This window comes from Myotis myotis, unplaced genomic scaffold (assembly GCF_014108235.1).
Source record: "Myotis myotis isolate mMyoMyo1 unplaced genomic scaffold, mMyoMyo1.p scaffold_m19_p_3, whole genome shotgun sequence".
NCBI classification, from domain to species: Eukaryota; Metazoa; Chordata; class Mammalia; order Chiroptera; family Vespertilionidae; genus Myotis; species Myotis myotis.
Genome location: NW_023416335.1, coordinates 29,777,607 through 29,797,796, shown reverse-complemented (window position 1 = coordinate 29,797,796; position 20,190 = coordinate 29,777,607). Strand labels below are relative to the sequence as shown.

The window sequence follows — 20,190 nt, the reverse complement described above, 5'->3', positions numbered from 1 at the left end:
TAATTATATGCAGGTTATAAAAATTATACATGCTTTATGTGACAGTTTGGAAAATGCAGGAAAGAATAAAGAATACAAACTACCATCAGTTCTATTACCAAAAATACTTTAATTATTTGAGTAACGTTTGGGAATATGCCTAGTATTCCACTGTGTCAAATTTTATTTTTTCAACTGAACATATATGCATTTCTATATAATATATTTGATTTTTAAAATAATATTGTACACATAATTTTAATAATCTGCTTTCCCCTTAAGAATATCATGTAATTTATCTCTATGTCAACAAATATAGATCTGAATTGTTTACAGCTACCCATTAATGGTCCTGGATGCATAGCATTCCATCATATGGGATTATTATGATTTAAAATAACCAAGCCCTATTTGTTGGATATTAAAATTATACCCCAATTTTCCACCCTTAAAATAACACTGAGTGTTTATGATGTATTACTCAAGCTTGATTAAAATAGACATTTGGTAAAACTTTTTACGTTAATTTAGAATGCTCAGATTTATGTGTGTGTCTAGATAGAAATATTGAGATATAGTCTTTTAATAAATTACTTTCTGAAACCTCTGATGATATCCTTTTGTGAGGCAGTAAGTATAACAAATGTATGCACTTATATTCAAATTAAATTTCTTAAAGTAATAAAAATGGAATATGAATAACAGCAGTAGGCATCAAGTGTGTGACAGAATATTTCACAAAAGTTGTATATATCTAGTAAGAAGGTAAATAACACCATTTTACTTGCAATCTTATGGTATTTTAAGACTAGCCATTAAACAAAAAAAGGAGAAATTTAAAATATATTAAGTGATCAAGTCTGAATAAACAAATATTTTAGAAAGATGATAGTATACCCATTATTTTTGCCAAAGCTTCATTTCATAACATTCCCCCAGCTCACCTTAGATAATGAGTACCCTACCATAAAGAAAGAGAAAATGAAAACTTTATTTCACCAAAATATTTAATTTGTTCATGTTTTGATTGAAATGTAAAAGCTATGTTTCCGGAAATGGTACTAGCAAACTAAATACAAAAACAACAACAACAACAGAACCAACCCTGTGATTCTTACACGAAAAATCAAAATGAAACCAAAGGCCAATGGAATAAACAGCAACTGCTCTATACCAAAATGGAAATTTTTGTAGAATACATTCCTTGAAATTAATAATATAAAATTATGTCACCAGGAATATCAGGCTTCTAAACCTCAACATAGTATACTTTCAAACATTGGAACACAGACTCATATGTTGCTCCTTAATGCTTATAGGGTTAAGATTTTAAAATAAAGCCAGAAAACCACTTGAATATCTCGAGAATTATACATACAAAAGGAAAATTATTTCAAATGGCATTTTAAGTTTTCAAGGCCACTTGATATGTTTAAGTTGATCTTCTTTGTGAATACCATGAACTTATGGGTTCCTAAAGCCTTCCTATGATTATTAAAATCCCTGGCACAATGCCCTGGATACTTAGCCACTCAGTAAGCAGTTATCGATTAAAACAATGTTGCATATTACATATGAACCAGTAAGTCCTGCGCAGGGGCAGAATCAGAAAATGTCTCCTAGTTGGTAGGATAAAAATTAAACAGATATTACACATGTGAAACACATGATATATTCATGATCGTTATAGTCCTTAAAGTGGCTATTAGTACTGATTCATAATTCACAATGTGCTTTTTAAATAAAGGCACAAGATGGAAATAAATGTTTAAAATAACTTGAAGTCCTAATTGAATCAGAAGTAGTGTTAATTTTTTTCTAGGAAACGATTTCTCTCTTGAATGCCAGTATCTGCATGCTACCTCTGCTTCCCAGAAATAATTATCTGTTTGTTCATTTGCTGAAATATAGTTATGTGTGGGTAATTATAGCTATCACTTACTTTAATTGCCATCCTTTTACTGATGTGAACACAGACTTAGATCTTTTTTGTACACTTAATTATTCCCTGGACTTGTGGTTATTTATCATTATATTAGAGAACAGTTTTTAGTGTTAGAATGTTTTAGTTATATCAAACAAAATATTATGAATATAAAGATGTCTGTTTTGTGGGGAAATACAGATGTAAAAAAATCCCATCTAAGACATTTTATGCTCAGTATGATTTTCTTTTTTGCTGCTCAATGAATATATATTTTATGGCTGGACATCAAGAAAAATGGCAATTAAAGTATACAGTTAGCATCTTTGATTTTTACATTTATCATTCTGTGACGATTACAGCTTTTTATTTGCACTATGCTCACCCTCAGTGCACAACAAGAATTATCTGTGGTGATAAAGGGATTTCCACAGGGAAGGCCTGGGCCAGACTATTTGCAGGACCAGGGACTCCACATTCTTTGCATAGACTCTGGCACCATATTGAATTTAGCGCCTTTGTAGCAATAAATCACACTGACTAGGAGCATCAAGTACGGCTTTCATTAGCTATGCCTCAAGATAGATCCAGACCAAAGACAAAAGAGCCTCTGGTTGGAGCCTCTGAAATATATTCATATATACATTTTTTACAACATCGTTTTGTTTATGGGAATTTGTAGATTCTTTGGAACTCATACTGTTGTCTGACTCAAAGGCTTACTGCCAGCGGAAGCAAGCCTTCACTTGACAATCTGGAATATTGTGCAGTTATCTATTTTGAGCAACAGAGGTAGCTTTGAAAAGAAAGCAAGCTCCTCGGGCATTTAGTTAAAAATCTTTTGAAGTCATATAAAATATTTTTTAATTTTGATTTTATTTAATTAAATTTCCCCCACTGTGGTTGAGAAGCCAGGGTTGAAAATGGCTGGATTGAAATGCTGAAACTCAGTTTCCTTTTTCCTGTTAAAGAGTATACTCTTTGCCCATCATTGACTTCATGTTCTTAGAGTCATCCTTCACTCCCTATTTCTTGCCTCCTGCCAATACACTCTCAATACTCTTGCTGGGTGTGTGTACAAAGCCTGTAAAGGGTCGAGTGGAAGAACACGAGATTGGTATTGCCAGCTTTAGTTTCTTAGCAGGGTTGCATTCTTCCTCTTTGCCTGGACCCCAGTTCTGATGCTTCCTAACCCTGCGACCATGAGAAAATTGTTTAACTTCTCCAGTTCTCACTTTTCTCATTTGAAAAATGGGGCTAACCAATGGATTGCCTCATACAATTGTTATGAGTACTTAGTATGATGAGACTAGCACAAAGTTAGTGCCCAGTAAATATTACCTATACATGGCTATCATAAAAACTTAGATATTTTAGAGCTAGAAGATCCCTGAGAATTTACGCAAGAAAGATAAAAAATTTTATGTCTGAAATAGAGGAAGTGCAAAGCAGGATTTAATTTTTTCAAGAACATAAAGGCTATACTGCTAGAATCTTTGACTTATGATTCATTTACACATAGACCTACATTCACACATGTGTCCAAACAGCCATATCATTTTCATGGCCTATACTGGTATGCAGGGCAATGACAGATATTGCTGTTTGGAGCCTCTGGGATGAATGGAAGTCAGGATATGTAGATGGAGTTCAGGGGGAGGTTGTTTTATCCCTAGGTCGGAGGATTTAAACTAATACAAAGGGCAGAATGGCAGGAGGAAGTCTAGTGAAAGACAGATGCACATCAGTCAATCAAAGCATTTATAACCACCCATTGCATGCAGGCATTTTGCTATGCATGGGGAGTGATAGGAAATGTAAGCAACTCATGATGTGCTCTTTGTGAGCACATATGTAAAATGAAGAAAATACATAAAAGGTTGACAGTACATATCAAGAGAAATCACAAAATAGGACAGCCAGTGACAAGTGTCAAATGAATATGTAAATAATGGTTTTCTATTGCCTCCATATAGAAGAGGAGATTGTTAAGGCCTGGGATAGTAAGGGCATTTCATGGTGAAGGCTGGGATTTTCAAAATAAATAGTATTCAGACTAGAAAGACGGGAATACTTTTCATTGAAGAAAATTTACTACACCATGTCTTTTTGGCCAGGGAATGAATGGGTTGCTTTGAAAGAATAGGTACGTCAATAAGACAGGGGGAAAAAGTGTTAAGAATGTATAGGTCATTGAAGAGTGACTCTGAAAGGGTTGTTATTGTTTGGAGGGGGCACTGTCTGCTATTTTTGGAGAAATTTACTGGATGGTATTATTCAGAGTAAACAATGGAACAAAAACTTTAAGTTGAGAGTACCAATTTTGTGTTCTCCACTTGAGCCTTTGCAGCCTGTTCACACACAACAAGAGTTTTAGAGAATGTATTGGTATAAGAGAAAATAAAAAAGGAGTGAATGATGACTACATGAACTTGACACTAAAGATGGAGAATAGTGGACTCTTTAACAGAAAAAAAAGGAAGTTCTAAGTGGACACTAATTTTGTGGGTAGGATTTGGAGTTCAAGAGCTAAGAAGGACTTCTGGCTATAGATAATTGTTACGGAAACGATTATAGTTTTAGAGTTTAGGTGAGGATTCCAAGATGGAAAGATAGGAAAGGAAAATTTTGAAGGAAGCTTGAGAAATGGGGATGGTTGATAGCCTCTGAGGAAAATGTATAAAGATAAATGAGGGGGGAAAAAGAGTATTTGACCTCAAAGCCACACAGAGTGACAAACTTTGAGAAATATAGTGTGAGAAGGGCAAACATGCAGGTACAAAATAGGTGGTCGAAGAGATAGGAGAACACAGATGTCTAATTTCATAGAAACCAAGAGAGGAATTAAATCATAAATCAGGAAAGACATAAACAGAAAATTTAAATTCTATTTTTGTTGACTAAACAAACTTGGGTTCCTATGGAATGACAGGAAATTTGACTAGAAGATTCTAACTAGTAGAGCATATAAATTGCAGTGTCACAACCACCCTTTACAGTTTGTCCCAGTCTGAATCCACATCATAACTGGAAAGACTGTCCTAAAAGACATTCTCTCTGAGCATGTGCCCTGACCAAAAATTGAGCCATGACCTCCTGGTTCATAAGTCAATGCTCAACCTCTGAGCCATGCCGGCCAAGCATGTGTGGCTTTTTAAAGTGAAGGTTTCATATTGAGCAGACATGCTTAGCACTTTGAGGCAACTGTTGCTGCCATAGAAAGAATATGTTGAAGAAGGGGCATAGCACTGTTTAAACTGGAAAAGTATCATTTGAGAGCCGGGGCTGGGGAAAAGGTTGTAGCCTTGAGACAACCAGAGCAAGTTCTTTTTTTAAAAAAATTTATTTATTGATTAAGTTATTACATATGTGTCTTATCCCCACACTACCCCCCATCCTCCCCGCTCATGCCCTCACCCCCCTGTTATCTGTGTCCATTGGTTAGGCCTTTATGCTTGCATATAAGTCCTTTGGTTGATCTCTCTTCCTTACCCACACCCTCCCCTACCTTCCCTCTGAGGTTTGACGGTCTGATCGATGCTTCTCTGTCTCTGGATCTGTTTTTGTTCATCAGTTTATGTTGTTCATTATATTCCACAAATGAGTGAGATCATGTGATATTTATCTTTCTCTGACTGGCTTATTTCACTTAGCATAATGTTCTCCAGTTCCATCCATGCTGTTGCAAATGGTAAGAACTCCTTCTTTTTTACAGCAGCGTAGTATTCCATTGTGTAGATTAGTGCGAGCAATCATTCTGGGGTGGAAACCTACCTACCAATGGAAGTCAACAAGTCGGTGGCTCTAGGTTAACCGTAAATGCCCTCCCCCCCAACACTGACATTGCAACCCTGTGGGAACACACAGTTGAATTTTCTACCCCCAAGACTTTGGGGCTTTTCTAGAGCCTCATGCATTCTTAGATGCATGAGGAAATTCTCACAATGTCAGAATAAAACACACACACACACACACACACACACACACACACACACACAAAACTATCCTTATCAGTTAGGGACACATGCTCAAGAATTTACATATGAAATGATTTTGGAAAATTTTTAAATTTCTGGAAATATTTTCTAAAAAGATAATGAGTAGATGAAACAAGATTAAAATAATGAAAATTCCAAAGCTTGATGTTGAATAAGTGGAATTTCACTACATATTCTCCGTCCTTTTATGGGTTTGTGAATATTATGTAACAAAAAGTTTTGAAATATTTGCTATCTTGATAGGTAAAATGGGTAAGTTACTGTAGTCTTATATGCATTTCTTTGCACTTAATGAAAATGAGCAGGTTTATTATTTAGTGGTCATGTATATTCACTTAAATTTTCTATACAGATTCTTTGCCCATATTTAAAATCTGAGGATAAGGCCTTTATTTTGACTTGTAGGATGCTTTAAGAAAAATTAAGCCTTTTATTTAGTGTATTTGAATGTTCTATATTGTTCTTTAAAATTTGCATTTATTTTATATTTTTAACACATTTATTGTTAATGTTTAAATGAAAGCATTCATCCTTTTTTTTTTCCTTCATGGTTTGTGCCTTTGGTGTCATTTTTGGATAATTTGCCTTAAAGAAGTACTGCTTTCAATATTGCAGCAACATAAAATATTACCTTGGTTAAAAAGAAAAAGTCCTGCCCTCTGACCTCCTTTACATCTCAATAGTTCCCAACTATTACTTTACTTTATATAGTTCACACTCGCTTAGTATATTAGCCATGAGTTTCTCTGTGCTACAAGTGTCAAGGATTCCCTCCACTCCACAGGACTCTTCCTTATACCCTCCTCATTCCTCCTTTATCAGGAGGAGACCATTCACACCGAGTTCCCTGGCACCCTCCCTTCTCCCTCACTCACCCTCTGTCATCACCTGGCTCTTTGTTCCCACATATGCACCTTGCTCAAACTGAAACCATCGTCCCTGTCCAGTTAACCTGCCACAGGTTCTGAGGTCAAGGATTTCTTTAGTCAACAGGTAAGAAATGCCTTTTAACGTACAACTTTGGTAAAATGGTGTCACAGCCCCTCTGAGAAATCTGCAATTCTACCCATTACTGATAAAATACTATCAAATTTCTGTGAAATGTTATGTAACTTTAACATCTGACCTGCTCTACCTTCTAGCACATCCTCCAGGTTTCCTCCTCTGGCCATACTCTCATGTATGCTTTATTTATTTATTTATTATTTATTTATTTATTTATTTATTTATTTATTTATTTTTTGTTTGTTTGTTTGTTACACTTGACATTCAATATTATATGCAGTTCTTACAGACCGCTCCCCCAGATGTGGATCAGTCTTCTCCTATTTCATTGCCTCATCTCACTTGTTTTGCTCAATCCTCGCCATCCTAGAAGGCCAGATCTTTCGGTATCTCCACCATCACGTTTCCTCTAATCCTTTTAGTTAGAATTAATCCCTGCTTTCCCCAAGATTCTGCTCAGAGTCACCTGTACTCCTACTTACCTCTTAAGTCGTTCTGTTGTGTAGCCTGGCTAAGGGTCTTTCCTGTTAAACTTGAGCTCCTCAAGAGTAGAGGTGTTTCTTTATTCTTCATTGTATTTTCCAGTGCCTTATTCAGAGGCTGATCATAAATATGTCTTAACTTTATTTAATTGATACTATATAAAATGTTATGCTATGGGTTTGGCTTTGAGTGTGTATCCTCAATAAACAGAGTTTCTGCTTTGATTCATAGAGTAAACTTCTAACTTATAATTTAGTTTTGAAAAATGGATTACAATGTTCTTCTCCTGCCTTAGATTCTTAGTTTCAGTAAGACATCCAGTGAACCATGTTCTCTAAGTAGACATTTGACTTGCTTGTCAACCTACCTTTTGTGCCCTCACCTTTGACACCCTCCTTCACATGAGTCCCAAATCCTTTATTGTGCCCTGCTCCCTGGGCATGTTGCCAACTATCTGCTGATCTAGTTGCCTGAAATTTCAACTTGTGCTCTAACTTAGATTTCCATGCTCCTTCCCCCTATTTAGATTCCAGATCGCTCTAACACTGCTTTCCCATACCTGCTATCATGGTCTCTACTACAGTATTTCCCTAGTCAACTGGAGACATTGCTATTACTATATGGTGGGACCCAGTCTCCAGCAATGACCCCCCCATCAATAGGTGCCGGAAGCCGGTCCATCCTTGCTGTTTCAAAGGACCTGGCATATATGGCATACTGTTCTTAATATGTTTGCTCACCTTCTTGGCACTATGTGTTTTAACCAAGGTCTCCTCTCTGAGAAAGGTTGTTTCCCCAGGTAGGGATTTCCCCCTGAAGTTAGGGAGGGAATAAAACCCCTCAACTAAGTGCCAGGCGGGTAATTAATCACTTTAACTACGAACAATCATGCTTAAGCTACATAATCTTTACTCCCTGGAATGGAGATAAGAAACGCCCTAACCTTTGTAATAGAGATTGATAGGATTGAATCAACTGGTATAAATACAGATGTAACAAGACAGCAAGAGACAGAACTTAGAACACAGAACTTAGAAGACAGAACCAAGAAGACAGAACCTACACAGAACCTAGAGACAGAAGAACTTCGCTAGAGATAGAACATGGCAAAAGATCCTGGACTGAACCTGACTACAGAAATTGGCATGAGAACCTGACTAGAACCTGGTGACTGAACCTGGCTGGAGAACCTAGCGAGGGAACATGGCTACAGAACCTGGCTGGAGAACCTGGAGAACCTAGCAAGAGAACATGAACACAGAACCTGGCTGGAGATCCAAACCAGAACTTCGCTGGAGATCCAGACCAGAACTTGGCTGGAGATCCTGGCTAGAGATCCTGGATAGGCTGCTGATCAACTGAACACTGTCTTCGTGTCATTCCTTCTTCACCGACTCTGTCCACACCTTTGGGGACCCCTGGGCCTGCTGGGGTTGGACCCCAGCATATAGGTGTGTCAGTTTCCAGGTGCTGGCCCTAGTCTGTTCAGTCTCAATGAAGCTAACCTTTGCATTCAGAGTATTTGTATATAGAACGGGAAGATCAGTTGGGAAGTTTTGCTATGTGATGATAGGATTTTGTGGACTTCCCTGAGCAACTAACTCTCCTGAAATTGGAAAAAGTATGCCTTGAGTTTCTAATGATTTTAATGTGGGAATCATGTATATGTTTAATCAATTACACCTTACGACTAATTATGATTTCAGATAAGAGTAGCAATCACTTCAGAATTTGAAGTTCTTTGGGTTGAACTCATTCCATTGGGTAGTTACTTTTTTAATCTATTCATTTTCATTAATGAGTCACTTGTGATTATATTGATCCCTCTTTCAGGATGGTTCTCAGCCAGGGATGATTTTGCTTCCCTGGGATGTTTGGCAATTTCTGGGGACATTTTTGGTTGTCACACTGGGGAGGTACTACTGACATTTAGGTAGAGACCAGAGATGCTGCTAATATCCCATGATGCACAGGTCAGCACCACAGCAGAGAATTATATCACCCAAAGTGTCAGCAGTTATGCTTCTATAATAAAGTATAATTAATAAAATCCTTTGGTGCCTCATAGATACTTCTATATTACTTGGGGGGGGGGGAGTGTGTTGATTTTCTCAAATCCACCCTTCATTTTATATAGGTGGTTACAATTTGGTCTGTTATGGATGAGCAGCTACCCTGACCTTTTCCTCATAGAATTCCACCCAATCTCTTCCCTCCATTTGTATGTAAAAGAAACTATAGTCTATGGAATTCATCTGATACTTGGTTGTGTCTTATATATCTTCTAATCCCTTCTTTTCATCCCTGCTACCGCACAAATGAAATATAAACTCTGTCTCCTTTATCAACTCAAGGAACTCATCTACTTTCCACTGTCCATATACTTCTCTTTCCCCCATTGATGTTCTATCAAACAATTTTCAGTTCATAGAAAAGTTTCCCTTCTCCCCTCCAATACTTCTTTGCTGAATTTTGTTCACTTTTGTGCTCTGATAACATATTTCTTCATTATCATTGTATTTCTCTTGCTAGTATATGTTTTCTTGTATTAAATGGAAATGCAGCAATACTTTGTTTTTCTATATTTTCTTATAAAAATTTTATTATTCAATTAGTATTTAACTGATGATTATTTCAATCTATAAAATATAACAATTTTATTTTCTTACAGTAAGTACACAACTTATTTTATTCAGAGAAAGGACACACAACTTAACTATTTTGTGTTGACTTCCATAGGTTTACCTGAAGAAGAGGGATTCTCCAGGTTGTCTGTGAGTGGGACAGCGACCTCAACATTTCAGAGACATAGAGAGAGTCACACCACTCAGGTAATGACCCCCAGATATTCATAGATGCCATGATAACAAATTAAGTTATGACAGGAAATTCATTAAGTATGACCAGGAACGTATTTTTTTACTGGACTAGAGAGGGGAGCTACTCCCATCTCCATCCTAAGTTTCTCCAGCTCAACATTCTTCTTTCTCCTCTATCTCAGTTGACTTCAGTTTTCTGTGGGTTTGAAAAATAATAATGTGTCCCATATAAATAGAAAATGAATAAATGGTTTTAAAATGGAATATTGTAGATATAATTTATGTTATGGTATTTTAAAATTACTGTCAGGGAAAGATGATATTAAATGTACTGAATTATGTGAATAAGTTTTCCACATTTGACCTCAGCTAAAATAAGGGCCCTTTAAGTGATAAATACATGGAACTAAAATATATGAAGCACCTATGGTTTGCGGCATGCCATTATATCTCAGTTACTTCTTCCAGATTCCATGTAATCCAAATTCAATTAAAATATGACATGTGATCAGAGCCCAGTAAAATCAAAATGAGGTGGCAGTGTACAACATTGTGTTTCCGTGATTTCACATACATGCTTATGTGCTTGGACTTAGGAAGTTTACCAAAATCAAGGTTATCACTTCCAGAAAAAAAAATAACCACTAGTGTTTTTAGAAAGAAGAAGGATTTATATTATATAGTTTGGTGTTTTGATATGTTGAATTTTAAAATACTGTTTTCAGTAATTATCTTCAAAAAGATACCACTTTGCATTCGAGGTGGTGTACAAACAACAATAGACTTTATTATCAACATATTCAATGTGTAGCAGCAGAATTCTTATTTCGTATGAAGTTACTGTTACATCTTTTAGTATTGCAAATATCTGTGTAAAATTCTTTGAAAATCTCAGTCAAGTATCCAGATGTTTTCATGAAATCAGCTATCCGGCTAATGATCAGCTTGCATCTGAGTATTTGGCATAATGTAGGCAAGGCCTTATTATCAGATGAGACTTTTCTAAATAACACTGATGAGGTAGTGTGAAAAATCAATAATTTTAATCTTAAAAATAAATCTCACAGGAGGTAATCTGCTCAAATCATTTTCACTGAAATTGAAAGAAAATGCTAATTGGTTGCAACACTAGATTGTCCTAATCTCCTCTCTGTTCCTTAGAAATTCGCTTACTTTACCTTATAAGCGTTACAGATGCTTTATCTAAGGCAGTGGTTCTCAACCTTCCTAATGCCATGACCCTTTGATACAATTCCTCATGTTGTAGTGATCCCCAACCACAAAATTATTTTTGTTGCTACTTCATAACTGTAATTTTGCTACTGTTATGAATCGTCATGTAAATATCTGCAATGCAGGATGTATTTTCATTGTTACAAATTGAACATAATTAAAGCATAGTGATTAATCACAAAACAATATGTAATTATATATGTGTTTTCCGATGTTCTTAGGCGACCCCTGTGAAAGGGTCATTCGACCCCCAAAGGGGTGGCGAACCGCTGATCTAAGGTAATTCACAGAGGGCCCTGCTTGTTATGAACACTGGTTTGATTTTTATTACAGGGTTGACTCCTGTACATGAGAGCACAATGACACCCTTCCCAGGACTCCCACTACAATGTGGTGCATAGAGGAAAGGTTAATATTAAAAGAAGGTTCTTAACATAGGCATCTCTGAAACTTTTCCTCTGATCGTTCATGGACTTGCCCAAGAAGCAAAGAGAGATGGGAAAGGTCACCAGGAATAATTTCCCATTCCTAGTTTTCAATGGAGGCTTGTTTTCAAATGCAAATATGTCAGCCTCCAGTTATCTCATAATGCATTTTTTTCAAGGAAATGGAAAACCAGAGTCATTTTATTCCATGTAAAAGTATGGGTATTCTCATGGTAGGACACATTCCTCACTGTTGAAAAGCTATACAAGTTATATGAAACTATGCATTTAGTGGCCACACGTCTTTCAGCACAAATGCCTCTTGTGTCCCATTTATAGAGGAAATATGGACACATACAGGCATATTACACTTTAGATTTTCTACTAATGCAATTAAATAGGAATTCTATAAAGTCAGCTGGACTGATTGTACATATAGCAGCAAAATAAAATGTTGACTAAAATATTGAACCTTCCCTCTTTAAGGATGTCTATATTTTAATTAGCATCATCAGTGATTTTAATAAAATCTTTTTAAGGAGAATAAAACATATGGGCATTGTTGTAGGTAAAGAAAGCATGAAATAGATTTAGTAATTTGCCCAAGATTATAGGGAAGATTCAGAGTCTACAGTTTGAATGGATGTCAGCATCATAAGTCCTGTTTCTGAGAATGAACTTACAATAACCTACTAAAGGAATGCAGGAATAATTCAACTTTTTCATAAAATTTGAAGAATGTTTGGCTCAAGACAAAATCTAAGCAGCTGTAGTAGACATTGATGATTTGTTATTTTTAGCTGCCAGTCATAAATTTCTCACCTACCACCGTGAAATGTTAAGAGGGAGACTCCCTTTTTCTCTCTCCTTTGACAGCTAGACAAATATATGTGAGAAGGGCTCAGTCACTCTATCAACCATAGATTATGGAGTGAGAGACATATACTGGAAAGGACAGAATAGATGTCGCCATGGGGGTCACATCTGGCAGTGGTGGCTCCCTCCAGTGGCAGCAGATGTTGGTCAATGTATATCTATTGCCAGCCACTGCATCCAGCTTTGTCCAATTTGTGAGATCTTATTTTCTAACTTCATGTCATTCTTTTGCCTTCCAATAAATCTTTTAACTGTTAAGATGTTCAGAGTTAGTTTTCATTGCTTGCAAGTAAGAATTTTAACGGACACAAATTTGATACTCTTTTTTCATGGTACCGAATGTTAAAAATATAGTTTATGTTCATTTGCATCATGATTTTTATTAATTTTATTATTTTGCAAAATATCATGGATTTACATAAAAGTAGTAAAAAATAATTTTACTTAAAATATTTGAAAATAGTGCAAACTGAGACATTAGCTGTATTGTGAATGTGGCTGAGTTCATTTATGCTCCTTATATGGGTTTGGTAGGTCCATGCTGTGAACTGAGATAAAATACTCATGACCTTCCAAAACACTCAGCATGAATAAAACCAGCAGTGAATGTGTGACGTCATGGAATTCCACATGCTAGCCCTGGAGGTGGGCTTTGTGGCACATCCAGTACTCAAATTTAGAATTGCATAGGTCATAGAAGCCACTTAGATTGGTTTTAGAATGCAAAAACCAACTTTTGTAAAAACAATAATGATATTTACCTACTTGACATTTTATGAGATATAAAATCACTTTTAAAAAAATTTGGTGCCACTTGGCATGATGCAAGCCCTTAGAAATAATTCAGAGGCCGAAGACTCAGCAGTGAATGAAATACTGAGAACATCCTCCAACCCAGAATGACTTCTTAGCATTTTTTGCTGTGATTGCAATCCTCTGCTGACGCAAAAGGCCAGGTAACTTGACACAGGAAGCCCATGGATTATAAATAGCGCAAAAGCATGAGCAGCACAGGAGGGGTGTCCTGAAGACAGGAGGGTGCCAGACAGGGTTGGATAAAATAAATGTTTAGTGCTTGCCCTTGGCGTAAAATTGCTGGTTGCACATCTGGTTAGGGGTCCACACTTGACATTGAAAAATGAGATGTTTTCTTTTTCCATTTGAGCACAGCTTATTTGTATTTACATTCTCATTTTTACTTTACCAACTTTCACTGCATGCCATTTTCTTCCTCTCAGCTGTCTGCTCTCACAGTAATATCGTGTGGTTTATGATTTTTGATTTTCACTATGGGCATTTATCATATTTCTTGCCAAGCCTTTTTTATATTCGTTTGTTTTTCTAAAGAGCATAAAAAATTTTATTAATATCTGTCAGATTCAAATGTTCATTGTAAGAAATCATTGATGGTGTCTGTTAAAATAGTGGCAATTCAGCACCTGAAAGCTTAGTATATATTTCGCCCACTCCAGAAACAGCTGCCAATGAATGCCATAGCATAATCAATATGCCATTGATCCACATCAAGAAACAAATTATGTGGTTTGTTTTACTGAAAGATCAAAGAAACCTTTTTGTAATGTCACATATTAACAAAATGAACAGTTGCAGGGTACTAAATAAACCCAGTGGCTTCTTTCTATATTCATTTTATTTGTGACATAGACCTGCTTTGAAATATACTGTGGCATGGAAAAGAAAGTGTGTTACATAAAATAACTAAATCTAGACATTTACTTTAATCATTAAGGGATAGCTCTAAAGCCTATGGTAGGGAAAAAATAGGTAACCGTTTCAAAAGGAAATATCTATGTATTTCATCCAGAAGCTGCACACAGATGAAGATCTAGCATAGATGCTCTTTCACATAGCTGAGTTCCTAGGAACCAGTATGCACCACTCATGACTTCCATATTATGTGCAAGAGATGAAAGCAGTGAAATTAATTTGATGGTTTGAGATAAATGGCAGCCTTTCAACAGAAAAATGACATATCCTCTATAGATATATAAAAGTTAGAAGAAAAAAGACAACAAAACCAAATCCTATATTTTGCATTTTTCCTTCATAAAACTCAAACCATACATATGTCCTAAATGTATTCAAGTACATAGTTTTCCTAGTGAAGACACTGACTATTACCAATGAAGATAATTCAATTTTAAGAAATATTAAAAGAGTGAGAAATGAGAATTGGGATATGTTTTTAAAGAAAGGAAAGGTCTTTGAAATCTCTGCATGCTCACCTTCCAGATGAGAAACCTGCAATTAGCCAACACTATTGCATAAGGGAGCAAGTAACAATGCAACTGAGAAAATGTGGTTAAGTATAAATTCTGGTTAACTTAAGAATTTCAATATTAATTCAATATAATTTTTTAAATAAAAGAAACAAAAGACCTAGGTATGAATCCCATATGTGTTATTTAACATGTGAGTATAGAAAGTAGTAATTATTTTTCAGATTTATTAGAGAGAATATGCGTAACATGTCAAGCATGCTGCCTGCAATATAATAAATGCTGAAAAAGGGCTTGACATTATTATTACAGTGCTAGAGGCCCGTGTGGGGTCCTTTGGCCTGGCCTGCACCCTCTCGCAATCCAGGACCCCACCAGGGGATGTTGGATAGCCAGTTTCAACCTGATCCCTGCAGGCCCAATCCAGACAGGAGGGAGTTCAATCCTCCTGTGTGTTGAGCGTCTGTCCCCTGGTGGTCAGTGTGCATCATAGTGACTGGTCGACTGGTCCTTTGGTCAATTTTTTTCAAGGTTAATATTCTGAACATCAATTCTGACTCTAATAGAAAGATACTACCTAAATATGTAGGAGATTATATTGAATCAGCAGGACCCAACATTTATCTGGGATTTTGATAAAGTATATATGTCATGCATGTGATTTTCAAAAATACTTTGTTATGGAATACTAGAGGCCCGATGCACAAAATTCTTGTAGGGGGGCCCTCAGTCCAGCCCAGGGGTAGGCAAACTTTTTGACTTGAGGGCCACAATGGGTTCTTAAACTGGACCAGAGGGCCAGAACAAAAGCATGGATGGAGTGTTTGTGTGAACTAATATAAATTCAAAGTAAACATCATTACATAAAAGGGTACGGTCTTTTTTTTTTTTTTTAATTTTATTCATTTCAAACGGGCCGGATCCGGCCTGTGGGCCGTTGTTTGCCCACGGCTGGTCCAGCCTGTGCCCTCTTGCAATCTGAGATCCCTCACTCCTAACCGCCTGCCTGCTCGGTCCTAATGGTCCACCCGCGTGCTCCTTGACTCTTGGCTTGCCACTCCTTAGCACTGCCACTGCCCCTGTGCTCACCAGCCGGAAGTCCGGCTTTTGGCTGAGAGGTACTCCCACTGTGGGAACACACTGACCACCAGGGGGAAGCTTCTGCATGGAGCATCTGCCCCTGGTGGTCAGTGCACATCATAATGACTGGTCGTTCTGGTTGTTCCACTGTAATGGTTGCTGGGCTTTTATTACATAGACTAGAGGTCCAGTGCATGAAATTTGTGCACTGGGGGGGGGGGGGTTGTCCCTCAGCCCAGCCTGCACCCTCTCCAATCTGGGACCCTTCAGGGGATATCTGACTGCAGATATTGGACATCCCTCTCACAATCCAGGACTGCTGGCTCCTAACCACTCGCCTGCCTGCCTGCCTGATTGCCCCTAACCGCTTCTGCCTGCCTGCCTGATTGCCCCTAACCGCTTCTGCCTGCCAGCCTGATTGACACCTAACTGTTCCCCTGCCAGCCTGATCACCCCCAACTGCCCTACCCGGCTGGCCCGATTGCCTCCAACTGTCCTCCCCTGCAGGCCTGGTCCCCCCAACTGCCCTCTCTTGCTGGCCATCTTATGACAATGTGGGGGCGGCAATCCTGTGATGACATGGGGGCAGCCATCTTGTGATGACGTGGGGGTGTCCATCTTGTGACGATGTGGGGGTGGCCATGTTGTGATGACCTGGGGGCAGCCATCTTGTGATATGAGGGCATGAGGGTCAATTTGCATATTACCTCTTTATTATATAGAATTATAAACTTAGGAAAAAATGACAGTGACTAGTAAAACACTCAACTTCAATAAATCTTATCATTTTACCATATTTGCTTTGGCACCATATTTTAGAGAAATATATATCCAGGTCCTGATCTCATCCCTGCCTGCCACACCAAGTTGAATCACATCCTGAACATAATGTATAACTCTCCATTACACTTTTAAAGCATGTCATTTTTACCTCCAGTGATGTCCTAGGTTTAATTTTCTCTAGGACCCACTTGCTTATCTTTCTAGTGGTCCAGGGTTTCGGTAGAGCTCTCCTCCAACACCCTATTTCAACTGAATCTTTTTTCCCCCCTATCAGCTTTCTCCACTGTCCAACTTTCATATCCATACATAGCAATTGGCAACATGAGAGTGTGAATGACCTTAGCTTTGGTCTCCAATGACACATCTTTACTCTTGGAGATCTTTCCCAGTTCTTCCATTGCCATTCTTCCAAGTCTCAATCTTCTCTTGACCTTTTGGCTGCAGTCACCACTTGAATTGATGACTGAACCAAGGTAAGCAAAATATTTAACAATTTTAGTATCATTGTCTATGTTAAAGCTGTGTATTTCTTCTATAGTCATGATTTTTTTTTATCTTCGTGATGTTCAAATAGAGTCCTGCTTTCACACTTTTGTTTTTACTTTCATCAGAAGTCATTTCAAATCATTGCTACTTTCTGCCAATAAGATGGTGTCATCTGTATATCTTAAGTTATTGATATTTCTTCTACCAATTTTCACTTTTTCCCAAGTCTAGTCTTTTTTGAAATGCTATGTTCTGCATACAGATTGAAAAAATAGGGAGATAAAATGGATCCTTGTCTGATACCTTTGCCTATAGGAAACCATTCAGTCTTTTCATATCCTGTCCTGACAGTGGCTTCCTGACCATGCCTCAGAACAGTCCAGTGCTGACGCACCCCCACTTCTTTCAGAGCAATCCAAGCTTTTCATGACTCATGAAGTCAAAGGCTTTACTATAGTCTATGAAACATAGACCAACCTTCTGAAATTCTTTGGAGCACTCTAGTATCCAGCGAATATTCACAATTAGAATCCAGCTTAAACAACCTCTTTATTTGTGTGGGATATTAGAACTGGTGTTATAGTTACTGCACTCCTTGACATCTCCTTTCTTGAAAACTGGGATGTAAATGAGATGCATCCAGCCTGTAGCCCATTGTTTTGTTTCCATATTTGTCGACACTCTTGTTAAGATTTTGACAGACTCAGTCTCTGTGGCTTGAAATAAATATATTGATATCCCATCTGCCCCTGGTGATTCATTTCTTTCCAACACTTCCAGGACTGCTTTCCTTTCACTTTCTAGAATTGCAGGTTCTCCCTCCTAGTGATCTTCAAAGGTGTCTGTCATTCTTTTGTCTCTTCTGTATAGACCTTCAGGATTCTCTTTCCACCTTTCCTTTATTTTCTCCTGACTAAATAATGTGCTTCCTTCATTCAGCATTCCTATTCTAGGTTGAATTTCCCTATTATTTTCCTGAATCTTCTGGTAGGGATCTCTTGGTTGTTGTTCTTGTGTGTGTGCGTGCGTGTGTGTGTGTGTGTGTGTGTGTGTGTGTGTGTGTGTGTGTGGTGTTCTTTTTTATCTCCTTATATTGACTATGTAATAGTTCTTTTTTTATCTATCCAGGACAGTCATTGAAAAATTGTATTCAGGATTGAAACCCTACTTGAACTACCATTTACTTTTACCTCTCACTTGCCATTGACAATATTTAGTGTTTCATCCATCTTGATTTGTTCTTTCCTTTTTACATTTCATGTTGTCTTTTGGCATTCTTCCTTTTCTAGTTTCAGTCGACAGTTCTTCTAGTTTTTGTCACTTAAGTTTAACAGTGCAAATCTGTTTTAATGTGAACTTTAAATCCATCAGGTATGTTATCTTCGTTATATTTTGGCACTATAATTCCTTTGATGATGCTCTTCTTCAGCTTCACTCTCATATTTGATATTAACAATTCATGGTCAATACCACCATCTGATCCTGGTCTTGTTTGGGCAGAGAGAATACAGCTTCTCCATCTCCTGCTTCCAATCATATAGTCTATTTGATTCCTGTATTGGCTTTCTGGAGATGCCCATGTATATAGTCATCTGGTTGTTTGAAGATGGACAATCTCCTGCTTGTCCAAATTTTCCATTGACATTTGATTCTGCTTTATTTCCTATGTTTGCATTCTAATCACCTATAGTTATCAGCATATCTTGTTTAGGTGTACAATCAATTTCTTCTTGGATACTTGTGTGAAAGCTTTCAATTTCGTCTTCTTCGGCCTCTGTAATTGGAGCAGACTTGAATGATAGTTACGTTAATAGGTTTTTCTAGAAGTCTGCTTGATATTGTTCAGTCAGACCTTGTGCTATACCCCCTAACTGTGCTACATCTTGCCTCTGTATTAAAGCTATTCTTTTTATTCTGAGTTTGTCATTCCAGAGTAAGGACTTTATAGTTGACTGACTGGAAATGTCCAACTTTAGTCCATTTCAGTTTGCTACCACCAAGCACTGCAATTGTTAGATGTCCCATTTCTTGCCTTTAATTTTCAGTGTACTTGGTTCATGCTTCTTGTGTTCCACGTTCTGATTGTATGTGTTGTGCAGCATCACTCTTTCCTTTTGCCTTCATGCACATCAGGCACTAAATGTCCTTCTGGCTTAGGTCTAGTTGCATCATTGGCAACCATTCTATTCATATTTGTTCTCTGCTCTTCCCTGATAACTATTTGAGTGCTGTCTGACCTGGGAGTCTCATCTTTCAGCATGATCTCATATTTCATTTTGGACTCTCTCATTATAGGGTATTCAAGGTAAAGCAGAAAATAAACAGAATAAGAGAAGAAAATGAAGCTATGGTTTACCATTGACTTCTGCCAAAGTATGTACATCCAAACCACATGTGCTTGAGTCTGTGGTGCTGCAATCACCAAACTCCTATTAAAAGTAATTTGTTCCATTTAACCTGCATTATTGACTTTTACTCTATAGTTGTCACATATCATATATCTCTATACTTTATAGTTGTCACATATATTACATCTACATACATTGAATATATTCTCCCAGGCAATGTTAAAACTTTGCTCTCAACAGTGATGCATGTTTTAGACAACTTTAATGGAGAAAAATAATCTTTTTTGTTACCCCATGACTTACAATTTCTATGGCTCTTCTTCATTCCTGGAGTTTTAAGTGTCCTTCCATTGTCATTCACTTCACCCCAAAGAACCTCCTTTAGCATTTTATTTGCCGCAGGTCAAGAAATTCTCTTCATTTTTAAAAAATCTGAACATGTCTTATTTGCTTTAAGACTGTTTTTATTCCCTCCACAATTCACTTGCTTTTGTTTACTTTTCTGAATCAT

The 20,190-nt window shown here is 37.3% G+C and overlaps 1 protein-coding gene across 2 annotated transcripts in view; it reads left to right on the top strand.

Annotated features, from left to right (window-relative positions):
• The window catches only part of MYO16 (myosin XVI), a 417,071-nt gene that overhangs the window by 375,870 nt on the left and 21,011 nt on the right, over positions 1 to 20,190 (top strand). For both annotated transcript variants that reach the window (XM_036301819.1, XM_036301818.1), the window contains one exon: positions 10,129 to 10,220. In XM_036301819.1, coding sequence (XP_036157712.1) covers positions 10,129 to 10,220 — 92 coding nt within the window. The remainder of the gene's footprint in view (positions 1 to 10,128; positions 10,221 to 20,190) is intronic.